We start from the raw sequence: 17657 nt of genomic DNA, 5'->3' as shown, positions 1-17657 counted from the left end.
GGTCTGAGGACGTTGTGTTTTTAATGATTCTGTTGAAAAAGAAGTTTAAAGTTTGGTAACACTTTAAATACAGGTCATGTTGCTTATTAGCATGCTAATTACATAGACTTGTCTGTTCTCTCAGAATAATTTGTCTTGAACCCTTTTCACACATACAGAAATCTCCTGAAACACTCCGGAGATTTGGCTACCCGGAGGTTCTTTAGGCTATGTGTGAACGCAAACAGACGCGTTTTGCGCGGACTCTACCCCTAGTATTTTATCTGCAGAATATCTGAGTGAGCTGATGTCTGAACACGGCCGAAGATACTCCGAAGATTTCAACTTGAGCCAATAGAAAGAGAATGACGTTTATATAGTGACTGCTTAAAGTGTCTGCCCGCGACCACTACGATCTCCGTGCACGTAATTAAACGTCTGCATTCTGTTCGTCAGTATGTCTTACCTCGGGAAATCCCCCCCCCCATTTCTTCCTTTAAAGTTATAAGTTGTTCAGCACTGTCGGTATAAATGAATATCATAAACGAGAGGTAACAAATCGCTCTAATAAAATACATCACAGTAAAAAAAGAACACGGATGTGACGCCGGCAGATTAGTGATTTTAAAGTTTTATTGGTGATTATCAGTTTTGATTCAGTTTATAAAATAAATATTGGTTCACCGTTGTTTGAGGATTTTATGTTTTGTGACACTTTGTTAATGGACACTGCGCCTTTAAAAATCAACAATCAGGATTTTACAGTTTTACTGACATAAGCAGATTTTAATTCCTTTACATGCAGCGCACAGGAAGAAGTGCTGTGATGTCACTGAGAGCGCTGTCGTTATAAAAACAGATCCTGCTCTTCTGAGGGATGAATGAAGTCGACGTCGACTCAGATTTAAGAGATATGATTTCATGTTCCTCAAAGATCAAATCAAAGTTTTACACATGGTTTTGGTTTGAGAAATGAATTTTTTGAGCGTGAATGATGAACTCACAAATTTCCAAACAGCACAAAAACATCCCTACCTCTAAAGCAGCGTCCTCAGAGCTTCATAACACGCCTTCAGGTGTTTATATACTGACCTTAAAGACCTGGCTGCGAGGCGTCTTGTTGCCGTTGTAGCCCATGTCGTTGCCGTTGCTTGGGGACGACGGCCCCAGGCGAAACACGTGGCAGAAAATACGAACGATTCTCAGCAGACTCTTCATCTGTGCCTCGAAACTGCTGGACAGGCTGAGGAGGGACGGGAAAATTATACCTTCAACTATTTGAAAATCAGCGATTAAAGCAACAACATTAAAGTTGAGACACACACGAGGCAGTGCAGGGACGCAGGAAATGGAAGCTGTAGACATTTGTGATTGTTGTGTGCAGAGATTTCAGGGACAGAGGTCGGGGCGGGGCGGGGGGGGGGGGGGGGGGGGGGATCATTCCTGTGAGCTGCTGCAGTCAGCTTCATGTTATTCATTTTTATAAAGAAGAGAAAAAGAAAGCAGAAATGTGACATCCTACCTGAGCAGTTTGTGTCCGTTGGTCGTGGCGATTTCAGCGAGACTGGTCAGGATCCTCTGATAGTGACCGTCACTCTGCTGAGACACATGCTCGAAGACCTGTCTGAGCTACACACACACGCACACGCACACACACACACACACACAGACAGTGTTTTTTAAGTATTGATCGTTCCAATGCTTTTGTGCAACTTAGACAGAGTCTACTCCTCTGCTCTCTGTCTGTTTGTACGATTCTATAATTTATTTATCAGACGCTCTTATCCAAAGAGTCTCACATCAGAGAGTAAGAACAACACAAGCGAGGATCAAGAGGGGAGGAGACAACGACAGGAAGTGACCAGAGGTGCTGACAGGAAGTGACCAGAGGCAAAGCACAACATCGACAGCTGCTCTTCAGAGTTCTAATCAGCATCAAAACCATTTTAAATATCGTCATCTTCATTAAGATTAAGTGTGTAGGTATTCTTGAAATGATTTGTCAGAGACACACCTACAAGACACGTACATTTTTGATCTTTATGAGAGAAAAAAAAGACTGTAAAAAGGTCGGCATTTGGAGTATTTGCTGTCCTGTGAATTTGAATGGACCACAGCTGCTTCTCCATCTCTCTCGCTCGCAGCAACTTTTGGTTAAAAATAAGACTCAACAATCTTTATACAATCGACCATTTAAATCACTGAGATTGTATCGTTGTCAAATACGTGATATGAAAAGGTATCTAATACGTGCTCAACCTAGGTTCAGACCAAACACATGTTTTCTGATTGAAACAGAATCTCATCGATCTTCAGCTAAGGTATGGGACATTTCAAAAGATTGTTTCTGCTGTTGATCACTTCATCTGACATGTACCCCCCACCCCCCCCATCAAACGTGTCAGATGAATAAAGTAACTACAGATTAAAAAAATTAAAAATGGGTGGCGCTGGTGGTGCAGTGGTTCGTGCGCGCGCCCCATGTATGGTGCCTGTAGCCGAGGTTCGAATCCAACCTGTGGCTCCTTTCCTGCATGTCGTTCCCCACTCTCTCTCTCCTAATAGCTCTATCCACTCTCCTATCTCTCCATTAAAGGCACAAAAGGGCCAAAAATGAATCTTAAAAAAACAAAAAAACAGATAAAAAAAGAAACAAAGAAAGGAATAATCTTCTCTCTGAATGTCTGGTTTGTTTATGAAGCTCATACGAGGCATCAGTATTAACATCAGTCTGTTTCACTTTCAGATAAAAACTCTCCACTCGAGCTCTAAAGTCCCGACTAAGAAATGCTCTGACAAAATCAAGCAATGCTGGAATCTATCTTGATAAATATTCAGGTATATAGTGACAAAGGAGTCCTCAAAACTGCAGGTTGTTTCTAGATGTTTGAGATAGAGATGGGACAGATCAGATCTATTGTCAGCATCTGGTCCGATAATGACATCATTTACGTATCAGATATCGGACAGACCGAGCTGATCCACGTCAGCACTTTTTTCAGATTCTCAGCTCACTTTGAAGACGTTCAGACTGAACTGTAAGAAGTGTACACAAACCGTCTCCATGACGACGTTCAGACAAGATGGAACAGCTCCTTCTATGTGATCAAACTTTTAATTTGAAAACCTCCAAGTTGTTGTTGCTGCTGCTTCCTGTTTTTATGTGAAGTCAGCACAATGCCTAATTACTGCAGCTTTGTGTCGCCTCACACAGAATACCAACAACAACAACAACACTATAATTATGATTTCTAAAGGGATCTGTATCGGAGCTGAAAAAAAAGATCGTGCTTCTCTAGTTTGAGAGCTGGGTCGTACCATGTTCTCTTTGATGTCATCGTTCTGCGTCATCTGGATCAGACTCTGGAATAGTCTGCCGTGATGCTGGATCAGGATCTCACAGGTCTCCCCGTACCCTCCCTGAGTACACACACACACACACACACACACACGGTAAACATATGTGATCAGCATAAATGAAAACTATATATATCGCTATGGTAACGCGGGGGGCTGAGGGCTCACCTGCACGCAGAGATCCAGAGGAGTGATGCCGTTCTTGTCGGCGAGGTATTTGGCTCCTCGAGAGAGCAGAATCTGAGCCGTGTCTCTTTGACCATGACTGCACAAAAACACATGAAGTGATAAATTAATAAACGTCAAATAAAAAGGCAATGATATGAAAAGCTTTACCAGGAGATCTGTGAATTAGTAACTTTGAATATATTGATGGCAGCCATGTTGTTGTTGTTTGTGTTTCTGCAGGAAGTAAACGAGGGGGGGGATGTAAACTACGGGAGCCCAAGAGGAGCATTACGTTTCTCAGTACGTTGAGCAGTAACTCTTAATGAGTTTATTTTTTTATGGCAGTTATCTGGTAAAGCGATGAGTTACTTTTAAAAGCGGGGTTACCCAACACTGGCTGCAGCATATTTCTGGAAAGATCAAGTTGTTGTTTTTGTCCCCGGCGGGATTAGACTGAATTTTACAGAAAAAGAGAGAGAGAGAGAGAGAGAGAGAGAGAGAGAGACTGTTCTGTTAAAGAGGAAGATGATTTTATCTTTTAACCAGAAACAGCTGTTACATCACTCTCTTCAAAGACACCATTGATAAAAAAACACAGACCTCACAGAACATGCAAGCTGCTTGCCTCGTGCGAAAAAACGTACAAGCAGCGTGCATGTTCAGTCAGGTGAGATCGCTGTTTTTGTCAACAGTCTGGTGTTTTGAAGAGAGTGATGTAACGGCTGTTCTTTGCTGAATTTGAGCCTTTTTTTTTGCATTAACATAAAGTAAATCTGAGTGCTGGTGCAGCTCAGTCATCAGCCTGTTTCAGAGTGTTTTTCTCGTCAAAGTGCCATCACTAAGCCGAGCCATCATCATGTCTTTGTACTTTCATATTGATTCTGAGTCGGTGTAATATGGGTGTCCCAGTCTGTGAATTAATTACTTAGTCTGTGATTCATTCCAGGTTCCTGGAGCAGGACGAGGCTGTTTTAGAAGCTCCATCGAATTTGCTCTATTTTGATTTCCATGCCCATCAAGAGTGTGATAAATAACACCTGAACCCGCTTTTAGTACAGCACCTGACCAAGAGCCCGGTCAGTTTCTTAATGCACATAGCAAATAAATAAGTATATCTTTGGGAGCCGTAGTGTTGAGAGTCTTTGTTTGCATCATAACCAGTCTGTGAGCTCCGACCGGCTCGTGTAATCTCCTCCCTCTATTTTTTTTTTTTTTTTTAAAGTTCAAGCTCTGTAATCATCCTCTGTGAAATGTTGTCAGACAGTAAGAAATGAAAATCCAACATGGACAAAGTTGATATGCGATGATGTGAGACCACATAGCAACAGTGACTCTGTAATGATGACATCACCTGCAGGCAAAGTAAAGGGGCGTGGCTCCAGAGACGTTCGGCCGGTTGATGTCGGCTCCGCTGTCCAGAAGACACAACACCGTCTGAGGAGAAATTTAAAACACACTCACATCACATACTGGAGCATACATCACTGCACTCACTGCATATCAGAAAACAACTGAAGATGATTATTTAAAGATCTCAACAGAACACTGTGAAACATGTTTACTACCCCCTAAGGACAAAAATGTCCAATTTACAAAAAACTGCAATAAAAATAGAACAGATTGATATTTTTTTCTACTTTTTTCTGCGTAAATCTCATAAACAACTTCAGCCCTGCTCAATACTAACAAATATTCAATTTTTAGGAATTTAACCCTTTAAATGCCAGTTTGATTACTTGATGTCACTGTTGTTATTTAAGAAAAAAACACAAAAATGAGTTAATTTCCATAAAACAAATATTTGGTGGATGGGGGATTTTTTTTTAAATCAGTCTTGGATATGTCAAAGATTATCCAAAATATTGACTTTGATGCATTGTTAGTTTTTGTGTAGCATCAGATTTAAAACGTGGTTCCCTGTTTGGACATTGGAGGGCGAAAATGTCCAATTTACAAAAACTGCTATAAAATAGAACAGATTGATATTTTTTTCTACTTTTTTCTGCATAAATCTCTTAAACAACTTCAGCCCGGCTCAAAACGATCAAATATTGAGTAATTATCAGGAATTTAACCCTTTGACTTAACAGGGTAGTAAATTAAGCTGATGCCTGAGGGTTAAGGTCACACACCCTCTGTGTCGAATGATTTTCAGCCTAATTATCTTAAAAACAGAAAAGGTTGTCCTCTCCATCTTCTCATTATTTTGCACCCTGTCCTCGTTAAAAGTCTATTTTCCTGTGAGGCCTTAGCTCCGTGCTACGTCCTGCTTCCTCCACATGAAAGGTGCTTTACAAATATTATTATTATAGTCTCACTGTTTTGTGTCCGTTCTGACAGGCGACATGCAGAGCCGTCTGCCCCATGGCGTCCTCCACGTCCACGTTGGTCACGTGCTGGACCAGGTCATGGAGGAGCTCCGTCCGGCCGTTCACCGCCAGCCAGTGGATCTGCAGCGCGGGTTCACACAGGGACGGTCAGTGTTACTGAAAACGATCCTTCACTTATTTATGAATAATTGAAATACAGTCAGAGGATTACAGGAAACTCACAGCAGTCAGACCCTCGTTGTTGCAGATGTTGACGTCAGCGTTATATTCCAGCAGTCTGCCCATGCACTTCTTCTGTCTGATGGAACAAAGTGTTCAGGATCAGGATCAGGATCAGGATCAGGATCAGGATCAGGATCAGGATCAGCCAAAGTTATTACAGACCACAAGTTATCAGTGTTCTCTCTCCCTGGTTCTCCCTCCTCTCTGCACTCAGGTGTGCAGAGAGGAGGGAGATGTAGAGGAGGGGTTGGTACACACTCACACACACTCTCTCACAACACACACACACACACACACACACTCACACACACTCTCTCACAACACACACACACACACACACACTATATCTCACACAAACACACACACACACACACAAACTCACACACACACTATATCTCACACACACACACACACACACGCACACATAAACACACACACACTATATCTCACACAATCACACAAACACACACACACGCACACATAAACACACACACACTATATATCACACAATCACACACACACAAACACACACAAACTCACACACACACACTATATCACACACACACACACACACACACACACACACACACACACACACACACACACACACACACACACACACACACACACACACACACACACACACACACACACACACACACACACACACACACACACACACACACACACACACAGTTCTGACTAACATGACTCAACATAAGACACAAAGTCAGTACAGTAGCCGTCATGTTCTCTGTGTTGTTCTCTGATGTGCGGACGATGACTCGACCGCTTGTCCCTTTTCTTCTTTTTTTTTTGTTTTTACTTTCGAGTCTGAAAATTAAGAAGCACGCTTCATGATCACACAAAGACCATGCATGTGTTGTATGAGGAAGTGAGAGTGCAGGCCAGCGGGGGAATGGGGAGTTATGTCAGTCTGAGCATGTCAGGGACTTTTAGTGGATTTTTACAATACCGGAATTCTTCTTCAAATGCACCTTGTGTTTGTCACAGAAGCTGTTTTTAAAGTTTGTCTTTCCTTCCTTTACTTTCCTGTCAGGAAGGAAATGCATTGAACATGTTCGTTGGACGTCAAGCCCCCCTGCAGAGCACGTCTGTAACTGAACATGTGTTTTGTTTCCACACAAAAGTAAAAGATTAAATTATCAGATAAAAGTAAAAGTTTGTTTGTTTATACATCCGGACAAAAGAGCTTGAACACCTCAGCTACAGGGAGGTCAGAGTGAGTGTTTGGGGCTCGTACCCGTTCCTGGCAGCGAGGTGCAGAGGGGTGCAGCCTGAGATGTCCTGATAGTTTGGGTTAGCGCCTCTCTTCAGCAGGAGAACCAGACACTCCACAGATCCACAGCTGTGCAGGGAGAGAACACGGGAGAAACAGGAAGATGCATGTCAACTCATTCACTCACTCAACAATTCATTTTAATGTAGCATCAGGCTAACAATAGCGGGACAATGCATCTGATGTATTAGTTAAATTTATGATATAAAGGGACAATTATTTGAAAGTTGACCCATTTTAAAACTCTTATAGTGTTACAATACTCTTCTTTCTTTTAACACTTGAACGCATCACTCTCTGGGAGTCTTTGCTGTTGAATGTGTAAACAAAGGCTGTTCCGACATTGTGCAGTTTTTGACGCCTCATCCGACACCTTTCACTGCAGCTACAGATTAAGACTTTAAAAATAACTGTGGAGAAACGGCCCGTCTTTGTGCTGAGCCTCCCTTCAGCTCTCAGTACTCATTTCATTCTGTTTGGTTGTGACAGGAGCTTTAAAGAGTGAACAGTTGGGTCAGTTTCACACCTAGGGACTCGTTTGCTTTGTCCCGTCTCAGATGAGAAGGTGATACATATTTCTATATTTCCCTCGGGTCGTTTCATGTCCACACTGCAATAATGTACCGCAGGCCGAAGCACACACCTAGGCAGGGCTGTGGGTAAACAAATGTCATGCATAGTAGTCGCACTTTGCATTGTGGGACGCCTCCAAGACGCTTGTTAGCTAGTTAACCTACCGACCAGATGAACCGTGGGCTGACATGCAGCAGTGAGGAGGTCAAATATCTCATTCAGGGGGGCGCTGGTTGCACAGTGGTTAGTGCGTGCGCCCCATCTATGGAGGCTGTCGTCTCAAGCGGGCGGCCCGGGTTCGCTTCCCACCTGTGGCTTCTTTCCCGCATGTCATTCCCTACTCTCTCTCTCTCCCTGATTTCCGACTCTATCCACTGTCCTGTCTCTCAATTAAAGGCACAAAAAGCCCAAAAATAAATCTTAACGTAACGGTTTAATCTGTGTCCCTGCTAACTGGCGACTTTAAGCTGAATTGCTGCTGTGGTTGTTGACCAAAAACAGTACAGTTCTTTGTTTAGGTTTCATTTAAAGGTCCCATATTCTGCTTTTTCTGGTTTTATATGCTCTTTAGTCTGTTTTCCAAGTGTCCTGTGCATGTTTAGACACATCTATGTGCAAAAATTCAAAGTCCACGGAAACGCAGCTTCTCCTACGTCCTCCTGTTAGCTGTAGCATTAGCTGCATGTAACGCTCGGTTCTAGCCCCCCTCGAAAAAAATGTGTCAGTGTGACGTCTTGTCAGTGTGATATCACTGATCTAAGCCCATTGGCTCGTTGTGGCAATAATAATAATAACCAATAACGACAGAGCGGATCGGCAGACCAATCAGAGCAGACTTGGCCCACGTGGGGTCTAACAGTGTGGGCTCAACAGAGTGTAGCTGACGGACTCAGAGCAGAGAGGGAGCAAGGAGGAGCAGTTCATGAAAACAGACACTTTTTTTCAGACTTTATCTATTGTGACAAAAGTAGGAACTTCGATTAAATATAAGAACCCCAAAAAGGGCAGAATATGGGCTCTTTAAATACATACCTGATAAGTTCATTTTGATGAATAATGTATATGAGGCATTCTTGCTGTTATCATTTAGCTGCAGGGCGCCAGTTAACACGGTAGCTCTTTAAACCGTAACACCAGTGTTCGGCAGAGAAAAGAGAAACTCCGACAGCGACATGTAAAGTTATGAGACCAGCTTCTCCAACAGAGGAGGTTCTAGTGATGAGAAGGAAACATTCTCCTCTTTCACCTGCTGGATATAAATTCTCTTAAACGACTTTGTTGAACCAGGAGGCTCGATGCCGTCGCGTCCTGTGGCGCTCTGAGTCCTGAGACGGTGAGTAATGGGTAAAGACCCTAACTCATTAGGCTTTATCGGACCGTAGGAACTTTTTTGTTGATCTAGGAACTGCTGGAACCCCCCCCCCTTTTTTTGTGAATCCACACCACAGGAACTATCCATTTTAGTTCCTAGAAGCCCGTTTAGAGGAACCTTTTTAGATCCTGCTTCATGGTGGTACCAATACAGACAGAAGAGAAGTCCCCCATGGTTATATTATCTACAAAGACCCAACATGAGTCCCTCATGAGCACTAAGCAACATCTAGCAAAGTAACAGTGGAGAGGAAACAGCGTCCTGTAAGAGGCGGAAACCTCGATCATGTTGAACAACAATCTGCTGAGACTGCAAACGAAACCGCTCAAAAGCTTCGACTGGAAGTGAGCGGAGATCTCCCCTATCAGGCGTTCTCCGCTCGACTGTTTTGTTCCACATCAGATCAGAGCGCGATCGCTGTGTTCACAGAAGTCCAGAAGAACCGGAACACCCGCTCTGTTTACTTACTTAGCAGCAATGTGCAGCAGACTTCTCTTCACCCGACCGAAGGCGTAGTTCACATCAAACTTGGAGTTGAGTAGAAGCTCTGAAACCGACCTTTGAAAGAGAAGAAACAACGGTTTGTACTGAAGACAACAACACACACACACACAAATACACACACACACACACACACACACACAAATACACAAACACACGCACTTCTCTGACTGCAGGCATGTGGACCCATGATGCTTCTGTTAAAACATGTAAACACTTTATGCTTTATGCCTCATCACAGAAGTGTCAGCAGTAACACACCACCTGTGTTGTTGTTGTTGTTGTAGTTGTTGTTGTTGTTGTTGTGTGTGTGTGTGTGGCTTGATGCTCACCTGTGCTGGTCAGCCATCACCATTGGCATCAGTGTGTATACTGCAGTCTCATTATCTGCAGAGAAACAAAGACAACAGGAACATAAAAATAAAAAAACACAAAGATCACTTTAAAACAAACAGTCTTTACATTAAACAGTTTTTATATGACTAAGATTTTTAAAAACGAATCTGTTACCTGACACTTTAATGACTTACTGCAGGCTATACATGTTGGGATAAGATTGTGTTATGATTAAACACAGCAGACTGAACCTTCTCTGGTTAATAATCTCTGTGTTTATACAGAGGCCGGGGCAGGCTGCTCTGAACTTTAATATAACCGTATTATAACGTAAACCGTATTTAAACGTAAACATTCCCCCTCCGGCTCCTCACCTTCCGGGAGTTCCACGGTTCTGGCCCGGCGGAGGGAGCGGGTCAGCCGGCTGAGCTGTACGTTTAGCTGCTCCATCGCCCGTTCCATCATATGTGAACGGATCACCAGCGATGAACCGCGGGAAAGAAGAAGCCTCTGGCGGCGGCTTTAGGAGCTCCTCGCCGGGGTGCGGAGGTCCTGAGAGCGGGCCATGATGGGCGCTGGCCGACAGGAGAACCGTCCCTCTCTGATTTACAGTCCGCTCATATTTTCCTGTTGTGCTCCAACACTCTCATCGCCCCTGTCTGTCACACTTCCTGTTTTGATGACACACACGCGCGATGCACTGTGGGTAATGAAGTCTACAGAGGCTACCGGGTTTAAAAGGCTAAAGGCAAAGATCCTGTGTTTTTATTACATTGCTATATAAAAAAAAGTCAAATTAAATTAAATATTAAATGTATTTAACTTTTATATAACTTATTTTTGGCACTTTAAATAGTTTATGTTCAAATGTAGACCCATGTGCTCTTATGTAAATTTAAATATTGAACATTTTGATTTTAAAATAACATATTTTTGCCTTACTGTGAATAGTTTCTGGTAAAAAAAATTATTTATTTTTTCACTGTGATAGAATTAATGTTTTATATACAATAAATGAATACAGGATGAATTGAAATATGTGTACATGATATAGGCTATGTTAATAGTATAATAAAGTATAATAGTATGATGATATATGTATTTTACTTTTTTGTCTTAAGAGGATGAACAACATTAATTCAACCATCTCAAAAATAAAATATAATTAGACCTACACAGCTTGTACGTTTTACTAAAAATAATCTTAGATTGAAACAATATGAAGATATCCATGTTTGTCTTGTGTTTTATCTTAATTATTGAAGTATCATTATAATATTGATGTATCAGTGGACTGTAAAAAAGCATGTGTTATTTATCTACAGGATTGATCACTGTGCTTAATAGCTGTTACGATTATTGAGTCAAAGATGCAAAAGATTTAAATACGATTAACAATAAGTTCAACCAAAGAAAACACTTCTTCTGGTTTTTGCACACATATACTTAAATTCTTTGCTTTCATGTCTCATAATATTTCTTAAACGTGTCATTTCATTCATTATATAGTTCTACTTCCGACCGTTTTCCTGCAGGTGGACGTTCACTGACTTTTCTATAACAAAAAACTGAACCTGTATTTCACAGTATGGCCACAGGAGGGCGCTGCACTCCTCTAGATCCTACAAAACCACACCTTAACCCCGACGTTAAAAACCTGCTGGCTGTACCTTGAGGAGCAAACAGAGAGCAGGATGACTGGTCACATTTCTATTTAATGTTACACAGCAATGAAATCACAATAAAAACAGAACTCCTGAAAACTTTAAGAACACATCAAACAGCGAGACACAACTGTAAATGTTTTTATTAAACACACAAGTGCACTGGTTTAAAAAAAGAGTATGTTCTTAAATAAAATATCTCTAAAGGGGAAATCCTCACTTACAAAGACATCTATGAAAGTTGTGACACGTGTGACCTTGTGCATGAAATAGTAAAATGTATATTTATATCTATATCTATATTTTTATATTATGACTAATAAAATAAATTCACAGAGAGGAAACCGCCCAGTCCTGTCTGTTTGGACACGTTGAGCTCCATAGATAAATTATTCTTTAAAGAGATTCCAACACAGATATCTGATAAGTTAAAGCTGCACTCGAAACAACCAGTAACAAATATTTGAGTGTTTTAGCATTTGATTAGAAATGCAAATTTTTTTAATTTGGAGGTTTTTACAGACACACGCTCAAATGGGAGGAGACCCCGGGGTAGACCCAGGGGCTGCTGCCACCGCGACCCGACCTCGGATAAGGGGAAGAAAATAGATGAATAGACATGTACTCTGACTTCCTGTTTGAACTGCAGCTAACCTAAAATCTTATCATATTATGTGCAAAGATGACATCATAGTGCGTGGAGAAGTTGGAATTATTTCACATATTTCTGAGGGCGTGGTCACACTCGCAATCCGTACCCTCGAGTCCGCCTGTCTTGTAAACTAAGCACGCTTCATAATAACATTAAGCCATAATGCATGTGCTGTATTACGACGTTATGTACAAGAGGTAACTGTGCTTAGGCCCGGTTAGTCCTGGAGCAGTGTGACCGCAGGCCATGAAGGCCAGCGGCGGACTGAGGAGGAGGAGCACGGTACGGATTGCCAATGTGACCGCGCCCTGAGAGGTCAAAATGCTTCTTTTTAGCGCCCTCTGGTGGACAAACTGACAAAAACATTCAAAATGATCATCTTTTTGACATTCAAATGGTGCTGAATCAGCCTGAACAAAAGGCACATACATCCATTTCAAGCTCATGCCTGGGTCGTTCTCTCTGCTGTGTGCGGTCTACACCTCCTCACTGGAGGTGCTGCCCATGTGAGCGGACTTGGAAGGAGCAGATTCTTCAAAAACATCGTCCTCCAGGCCTTCTGCTATGGGCTTCATCTTGGCGGAGGCTCTGGTTCCAGGTGATTTTTCTAAAGAGAGAGATGACAAATGAATCCATAATGTGTTTTTCAACATAAAAGCTGTCGTTGTTTGTTTGAGCTCATATGCACTCAGGGATGAAAAAAAAGTGGCTCAACAACCAACAGAAGAGTTCACATGTCACCAAACAATCCACACAGAAGGAGGTCATTATGAAAAGTGCATCAATATAAAAACCCGATCAGGCACAATGCGAGGGCGAACAGAGCCTGTGGATGAGCTCCATTAGCACTCACAGGTGCTCCATTATCATGGTGAGAGCTCCTCTGCAGAACAGAAACAGAGCTGCTCTCCTGGCTGAATACATCCTGAAGAGCTGCTTTTAGTCCACCACACAACACATGCATGACGGCATGCCGAGTTCCTCCTGCTGATGCTTTCACTCTGGTGTAGGATGTCAACACGGTCCAACAAATTTTGGTAGTTGGAAAAAGAACCAAATATTTTTGAAGAGCTTTTAAGAGCATGAAATCTCTGTAAATGTGGAATGAACTTTTAAAAACATCAAGCTGAAGCGCTCATGTTCATCGAGAAGTATTTTTTAAAGGGTTTTTTTGTGGACTTTCACGCCTTTCTTTGAGACACAGGACAGTGGAAAGAGTCGCAAATCAGGGAGACAGAGATAGGGGAAAGAGGACAGTGGCCTCCATCATGGGACGGGCAAGCTAACCACTAGGCCACTAACTTTGTAGACCCTCAGCAAAATTCTTTCAGGTCAGTCACAGCTGAAGTTTAGGAACATAATGTAAGCAACGTGGGTGTATGTGAAGGAATAAATCAGTCCAAACACGTTCTGGGTCTTTCTCGTAACTTTAGTCAGCTTCTCCGACGCACGGTACATTCCACCACATCTCTTCTTCTCCTCCCTCCCTACACAGCCCACTCCTGCCTGAACAGCGCCCACTAGGTGGCCTACCTAATAACAGGATATTAACATTACTGTAAACACTTGTAACCAACATTATAGCAATCATTTAAGAACATACTAAAGTTATGTCTGCATAGAGAAAGAACATATAAACATATGTTTCTAACTTATTTGCATATCCCATTTTCACTCTTACAATAATCTGACATCATGAAAATCTAAATTACTGTTTTTTATTTCAGCCTGAAATGGGAACGCTGTGTCGCATGTTTTCATATTTAATCGACTTGGTTCCCAACCCGGGCCTTGGTCCAGTTGTGGTTCCTTTGATAACTGTGGCATATATGTTGAACATTGAGGATGGGTGCATTTATCAGACCCAGAACCCATGCAGGGTTACCTCTCGGGGCGTCCCGGCTGAATGTCTGCCCTTTCAACTTTCAATGACCACAGGTAACTAAAATCAGAGTTCAAATTCAAAGAGGGAGCCTAAAAATATGGCTACCAAATCCAAGGAAGGAGGCAGGAACAAAGTCAGCAAATGACCTCGACCCCGACTCGGGGAAGGTAGTCCCCAAACCCTAAACCTAACCCTTGTTGGGTTGGGGTGGCCTCGAGGAAGTGGACGAGTCGTTGGGTTTTGTGCATCTGTAAACTCGTTTGATAAATTTAAGGGTAACCTTGAAACAGACTCAAACATCCTATTGGCTGATGACTCACGGATCGATGACCCGGCCGATCCTCTTTGCATGATCTGGTTGAGGACGTCGTCGGTGTCGCTGGTGCTCGCCATGCTGTTCCTCATCTGCATCATGGAGAGCTGGGAGCAGAGGCTGGGCTGCCGGTCCATCTTCTTCACGGCCTGGGACACATTCATCATCATCATCATCATCATCATCATCATCATCCTCATTGTTATTTTATACATCATCAGTTCTTCTCTGGGGTTTGATTTAATGACGCAGCTGTCCTTGAACGCACCTTGTCGCTGAGCGTGGGGTCGTTCAGAGAGTACAGCTTGTTGGTGATGTCTTTCCCGATCAGGTACCTGAACACCTCGTTGAGGAAGGTGTCGGACTCCAGGAAGTACGTGAGTCTTTCTCGAGACCAGCACAGGAACTTACAGTTCTCCTCGGCCAAGATGGTCACCTTTATGTAAAACAAAAAATAAAAATCAACTAGTGGAAGGGTGAAGATGAAAAAGCAGGTCATTTTTTATCCTTGAAACGATAAAGGGGACATTTCTGTACTTTTACTGGGTCCTACTGTTTTTGACTTATGAAGGTGTTTCTATGGTTACAGCTAAAGTAGAGAAAGATCGATTACTTCACACTTCACACTCTTCAACGCTACCAAACTCTATTGCCAAAAAAGGTAATTTTACTTTGAAGAGCACACGAGTTGTTTGTCGACTACTTCCTCAGTCTCTGGTTCTGTCTCTGTTGTTGTTTGACTTTGTTTTCGTTTAGTCAGTTTCAATCTAACACAATATTTTTGTAACACAAATACAAAAATCTCATCAATCCAAGCAGCAGTCGACCATAGAATCCCAGGTTCTGTTTATGTCAATGGAGTCTGGTGTCTTAGAGAAAGAGTGATGTAACAGCTGTTTCAGGATACAAAAAAACATTTCCCTCTTTATCAACAACAGGTTTATCTCTGGGATCAATTCTGTAACGTAGTCAGACACTTAGAAGAACTATCTGAGTCTGTCAGTGACAGAAACCAGAAGTTTTAGTGGAGGCACTTTGATCCATCAGGGACTATGTTGCAGCCAATGCAGCAAGTTTCACTGAAGAAATCTACTGAAGATAAAGACAATTCAGAATCAGTCTTTAAGTCCCCAAAATATAACAAGTGATAGAACCCGAACAACACGGACATTTACATTGCGATGCCATACGATAAGACAGATTCAATACAATACTGAAGGATAAAATTATTATAGACTGTTGATTGGAAGGACACTCAGGCAATGTTTAGGGATAGCGACGTAGCTGTTTCTTTTTTTTTAAATTTAATTTTCATAACCGATAGTTAGCAGCTAATTGCCCCCCCCCCTTTTGTAAGTCTGTGTGTGTCTCTTTATCTCTTGTCCTCTCTATTGTCTGTATGCTTGTTGTCCTTGTGTTTGTTTGTTTTGTACTTGTATGCTTTCTTCTGGACTTTTATCATTATTATTATTATTATTATTATTATTATTATTTTACAGTTCGAGTGTGGGGGTTTCGGTACATTCTTTCCCCACACCACTAATGTTCACACTCATTTCTGTATCGACCTAATATGGATGTTTTTAGTTCAAATGTACTGTTGTGCCATGTAATTGCAATGTGAAGATGCATCCAAGAAAAATCAATAAAAATCAATTTGAAAGGATAGTTAGCAGCTAATAATTCCAATGTTATGTTACGATACAAGAAGATGCGATTCAATCTGGTACGATAAGATATGATACAGTAAGATAAGATACAATATATACAATACGATAAATAGTTTGAAATATGGTTCTATACGATCCATATGACACAACACAACTCGAAAAGATGATGCAATTCAATACCACAGATATGATCAGATACAACACATTGAGATGCCATTAAATAGGACACAATACCATGTGATACAACAGAATTAATACAACAAGAAAATATACGACAGATACAGTATGATACAATATGACACCTTAGAATAATGATCACTTGCTGTCCCTGTAGGAAAATGTATCTTGGTGCTGCAGACATTTATCTTCCTCCACAGTAGTGCAAACACAAGAGTTCAGATCCAGCAGGGCAGAACCATCAGGAGGATCCAGATATTTCTCTTAATTACACCTATCTCCTACCTTGCCTTTCTTCCAACCGTTCACAATCCAGGGTCAGCTTGTAGAGCAGGTTCTTTCTTTTAAATATCTGGGAACAGAGTTTGACACCTGTCTCTCCTTTTCACAGCATGCTGACTCTGTCTACAAGAAATCACAACAGAGACTCCACCTGATGAGGAAACTAAGGACTTTTCATGTCAGCAAACATATTTTAACTCTGGTTTACCAATCACTTCAATCAATTGAATCTCTCTCACTAATAACATCTCATCCTGGTACAACTCCCTCACCACCAAACACAAAGCCAAACTCTCCCGCATCGTTAATCAGGCCAGCAAAATGATCTGTTCTCCACAAACTACCCTCTCCAAACTGTATAATCGCTTTGTAATCAGGAGAGCCACCCTGATCACAGAGGACCCCTCTCACCCCCTCCACCACTCCTTCCAGTTACCGCCATCAGGCAGACGCTACAACATCCCTCTGGCCCGGAAAAACATCTACAAAAAATCCTTCATTCCCTCTGCAATAACCATTCTGAGCAAAGTCAAATAGACCCCCCCTTTTTAGAAACTGTTGTTTTTAAGTCCTCTTTTAATGTACTGCACTTTGTGTTTTTAAAGAGCCCATATTTTGCCCTTTTTGGGGTTCATATATTTAATCTATGTACCTACTAAAGTATGTTCACAATAGCTAAAGTTCTAAAAAAGTGTCTGTTTTCATGAACTGCCGCTCCGTGCACCGGCTCGCTTCTGACTCTCTTTCTAAGGCTCTGAAGTGCCCACGTTCAGAGTCCCCATGTGTGCCAAGTCTGATCTGATTGGTCGGCCTGTCAGCTAATTGGTCAGTCGCTCAGCACGGTTCTCGGAAATGTCACGCCTCTTTTACCATATT

General features: G+C 42.0%; 2 protein-coding genes across 3 annotated transcripts in view; both read right to left on the bottom strand.

Moving 5' to 3' along the window:
* The window catches only part of hace1 (HECT domain and ankyrin repeat containing E3 ubiquitin protein ligase 1), a 33687-nt gene extending 22889 nt beyond the window's left edge, over positions 1 to 10798 (bottom strand). For both annotated transcript variants that reach the window (XM_029282185.2, XM_065957845.1), the window contains exons 1-11: positions 10513 to 10798; positions 10135 to 10189; positions 9770 to 9859; positions 7321 to 7425; positions 6057 to 6132; positions 5823 to 5954; positions 4856 to 4938; positions 3505 to 3601; positions 3298 to 3399; positions 1502 to 1608; positions 1072 to 1222 (exon numbers count right to left, since the gene is read on the bottom strand). In XM_029282185.2, coding sequence (XP_029138018.2) covers positions 1072 to 1222; positions 1502 to 1608; positions 3298 to 3399; positions 3505 to 3601; positions 4856 to 4938; positions 5823 to 5954; positions 6057 to 6132; positions 7321 to 7425; positions 9770 to 9859; positions 10135 to 10189; positions 10513 to 10603 — 1089 coding nt within the window. In that variant the 5' untranslated portion in view covers positions 10604 to 10798. The remainder of the gene's footprint in view (positions 1 to 1071; positions 1223 to 1501; positions 1609 to 3297; positions 3400 to 3504; positions 3602 to 4855; positions 4939 to 5822; positions 5955 to 6056; positions 6133 to 7320; positions 7426 to 9769; positions 9860 to 10134; positions 10190 to 10512) is intronic.
* A 1035-nt stretch (positions 10799 to 11833) lies between these two features.
* Positions 11834 to 17657, bottom strand: part of LOC110002388 (blood vessel epicardial substance) — an 18745-nt gene continuing 12921 nt past the window's right edge. The window contains exons 9-11 of the mRNA XM_065957954.1: positions 14921 to 15088; positions 14660 to 14801; positions 11834 to 13061 (exon numbers count right to left, since the gene is read on the bottom strand). Coding sequence (XP_065814026.1) covers positions 12931 to 13061; positions 14660 to 14801; positions 14921 to 15088 — 441 coding nt within the window. The 3' untranslated portion in view covers positions 11834 to 12930. The remainder of the gene's footprint in view (positions 13062 to 14659; positions 14802 to 14920; positions 15089 to 17657) is intronic.

Source organism: Labrus bergylta, chromosome 8 (genome assembly GCF_963930695.1).
Source record: "Labrus bergylta chromosome 8, fLabBer1.1, whole genome shotgun sequence".
In the NCBI taxonomy this organism is placed as follows: domain Eukaryota; kingdom Metazoa; phylum Chordata; class Actinopteri; order Labriformes; family Labridae; genus Labrus; species Labrus bergylta.
This window is presented reverse-complemented; position numbering and strand designations above follow the sequence as displayed.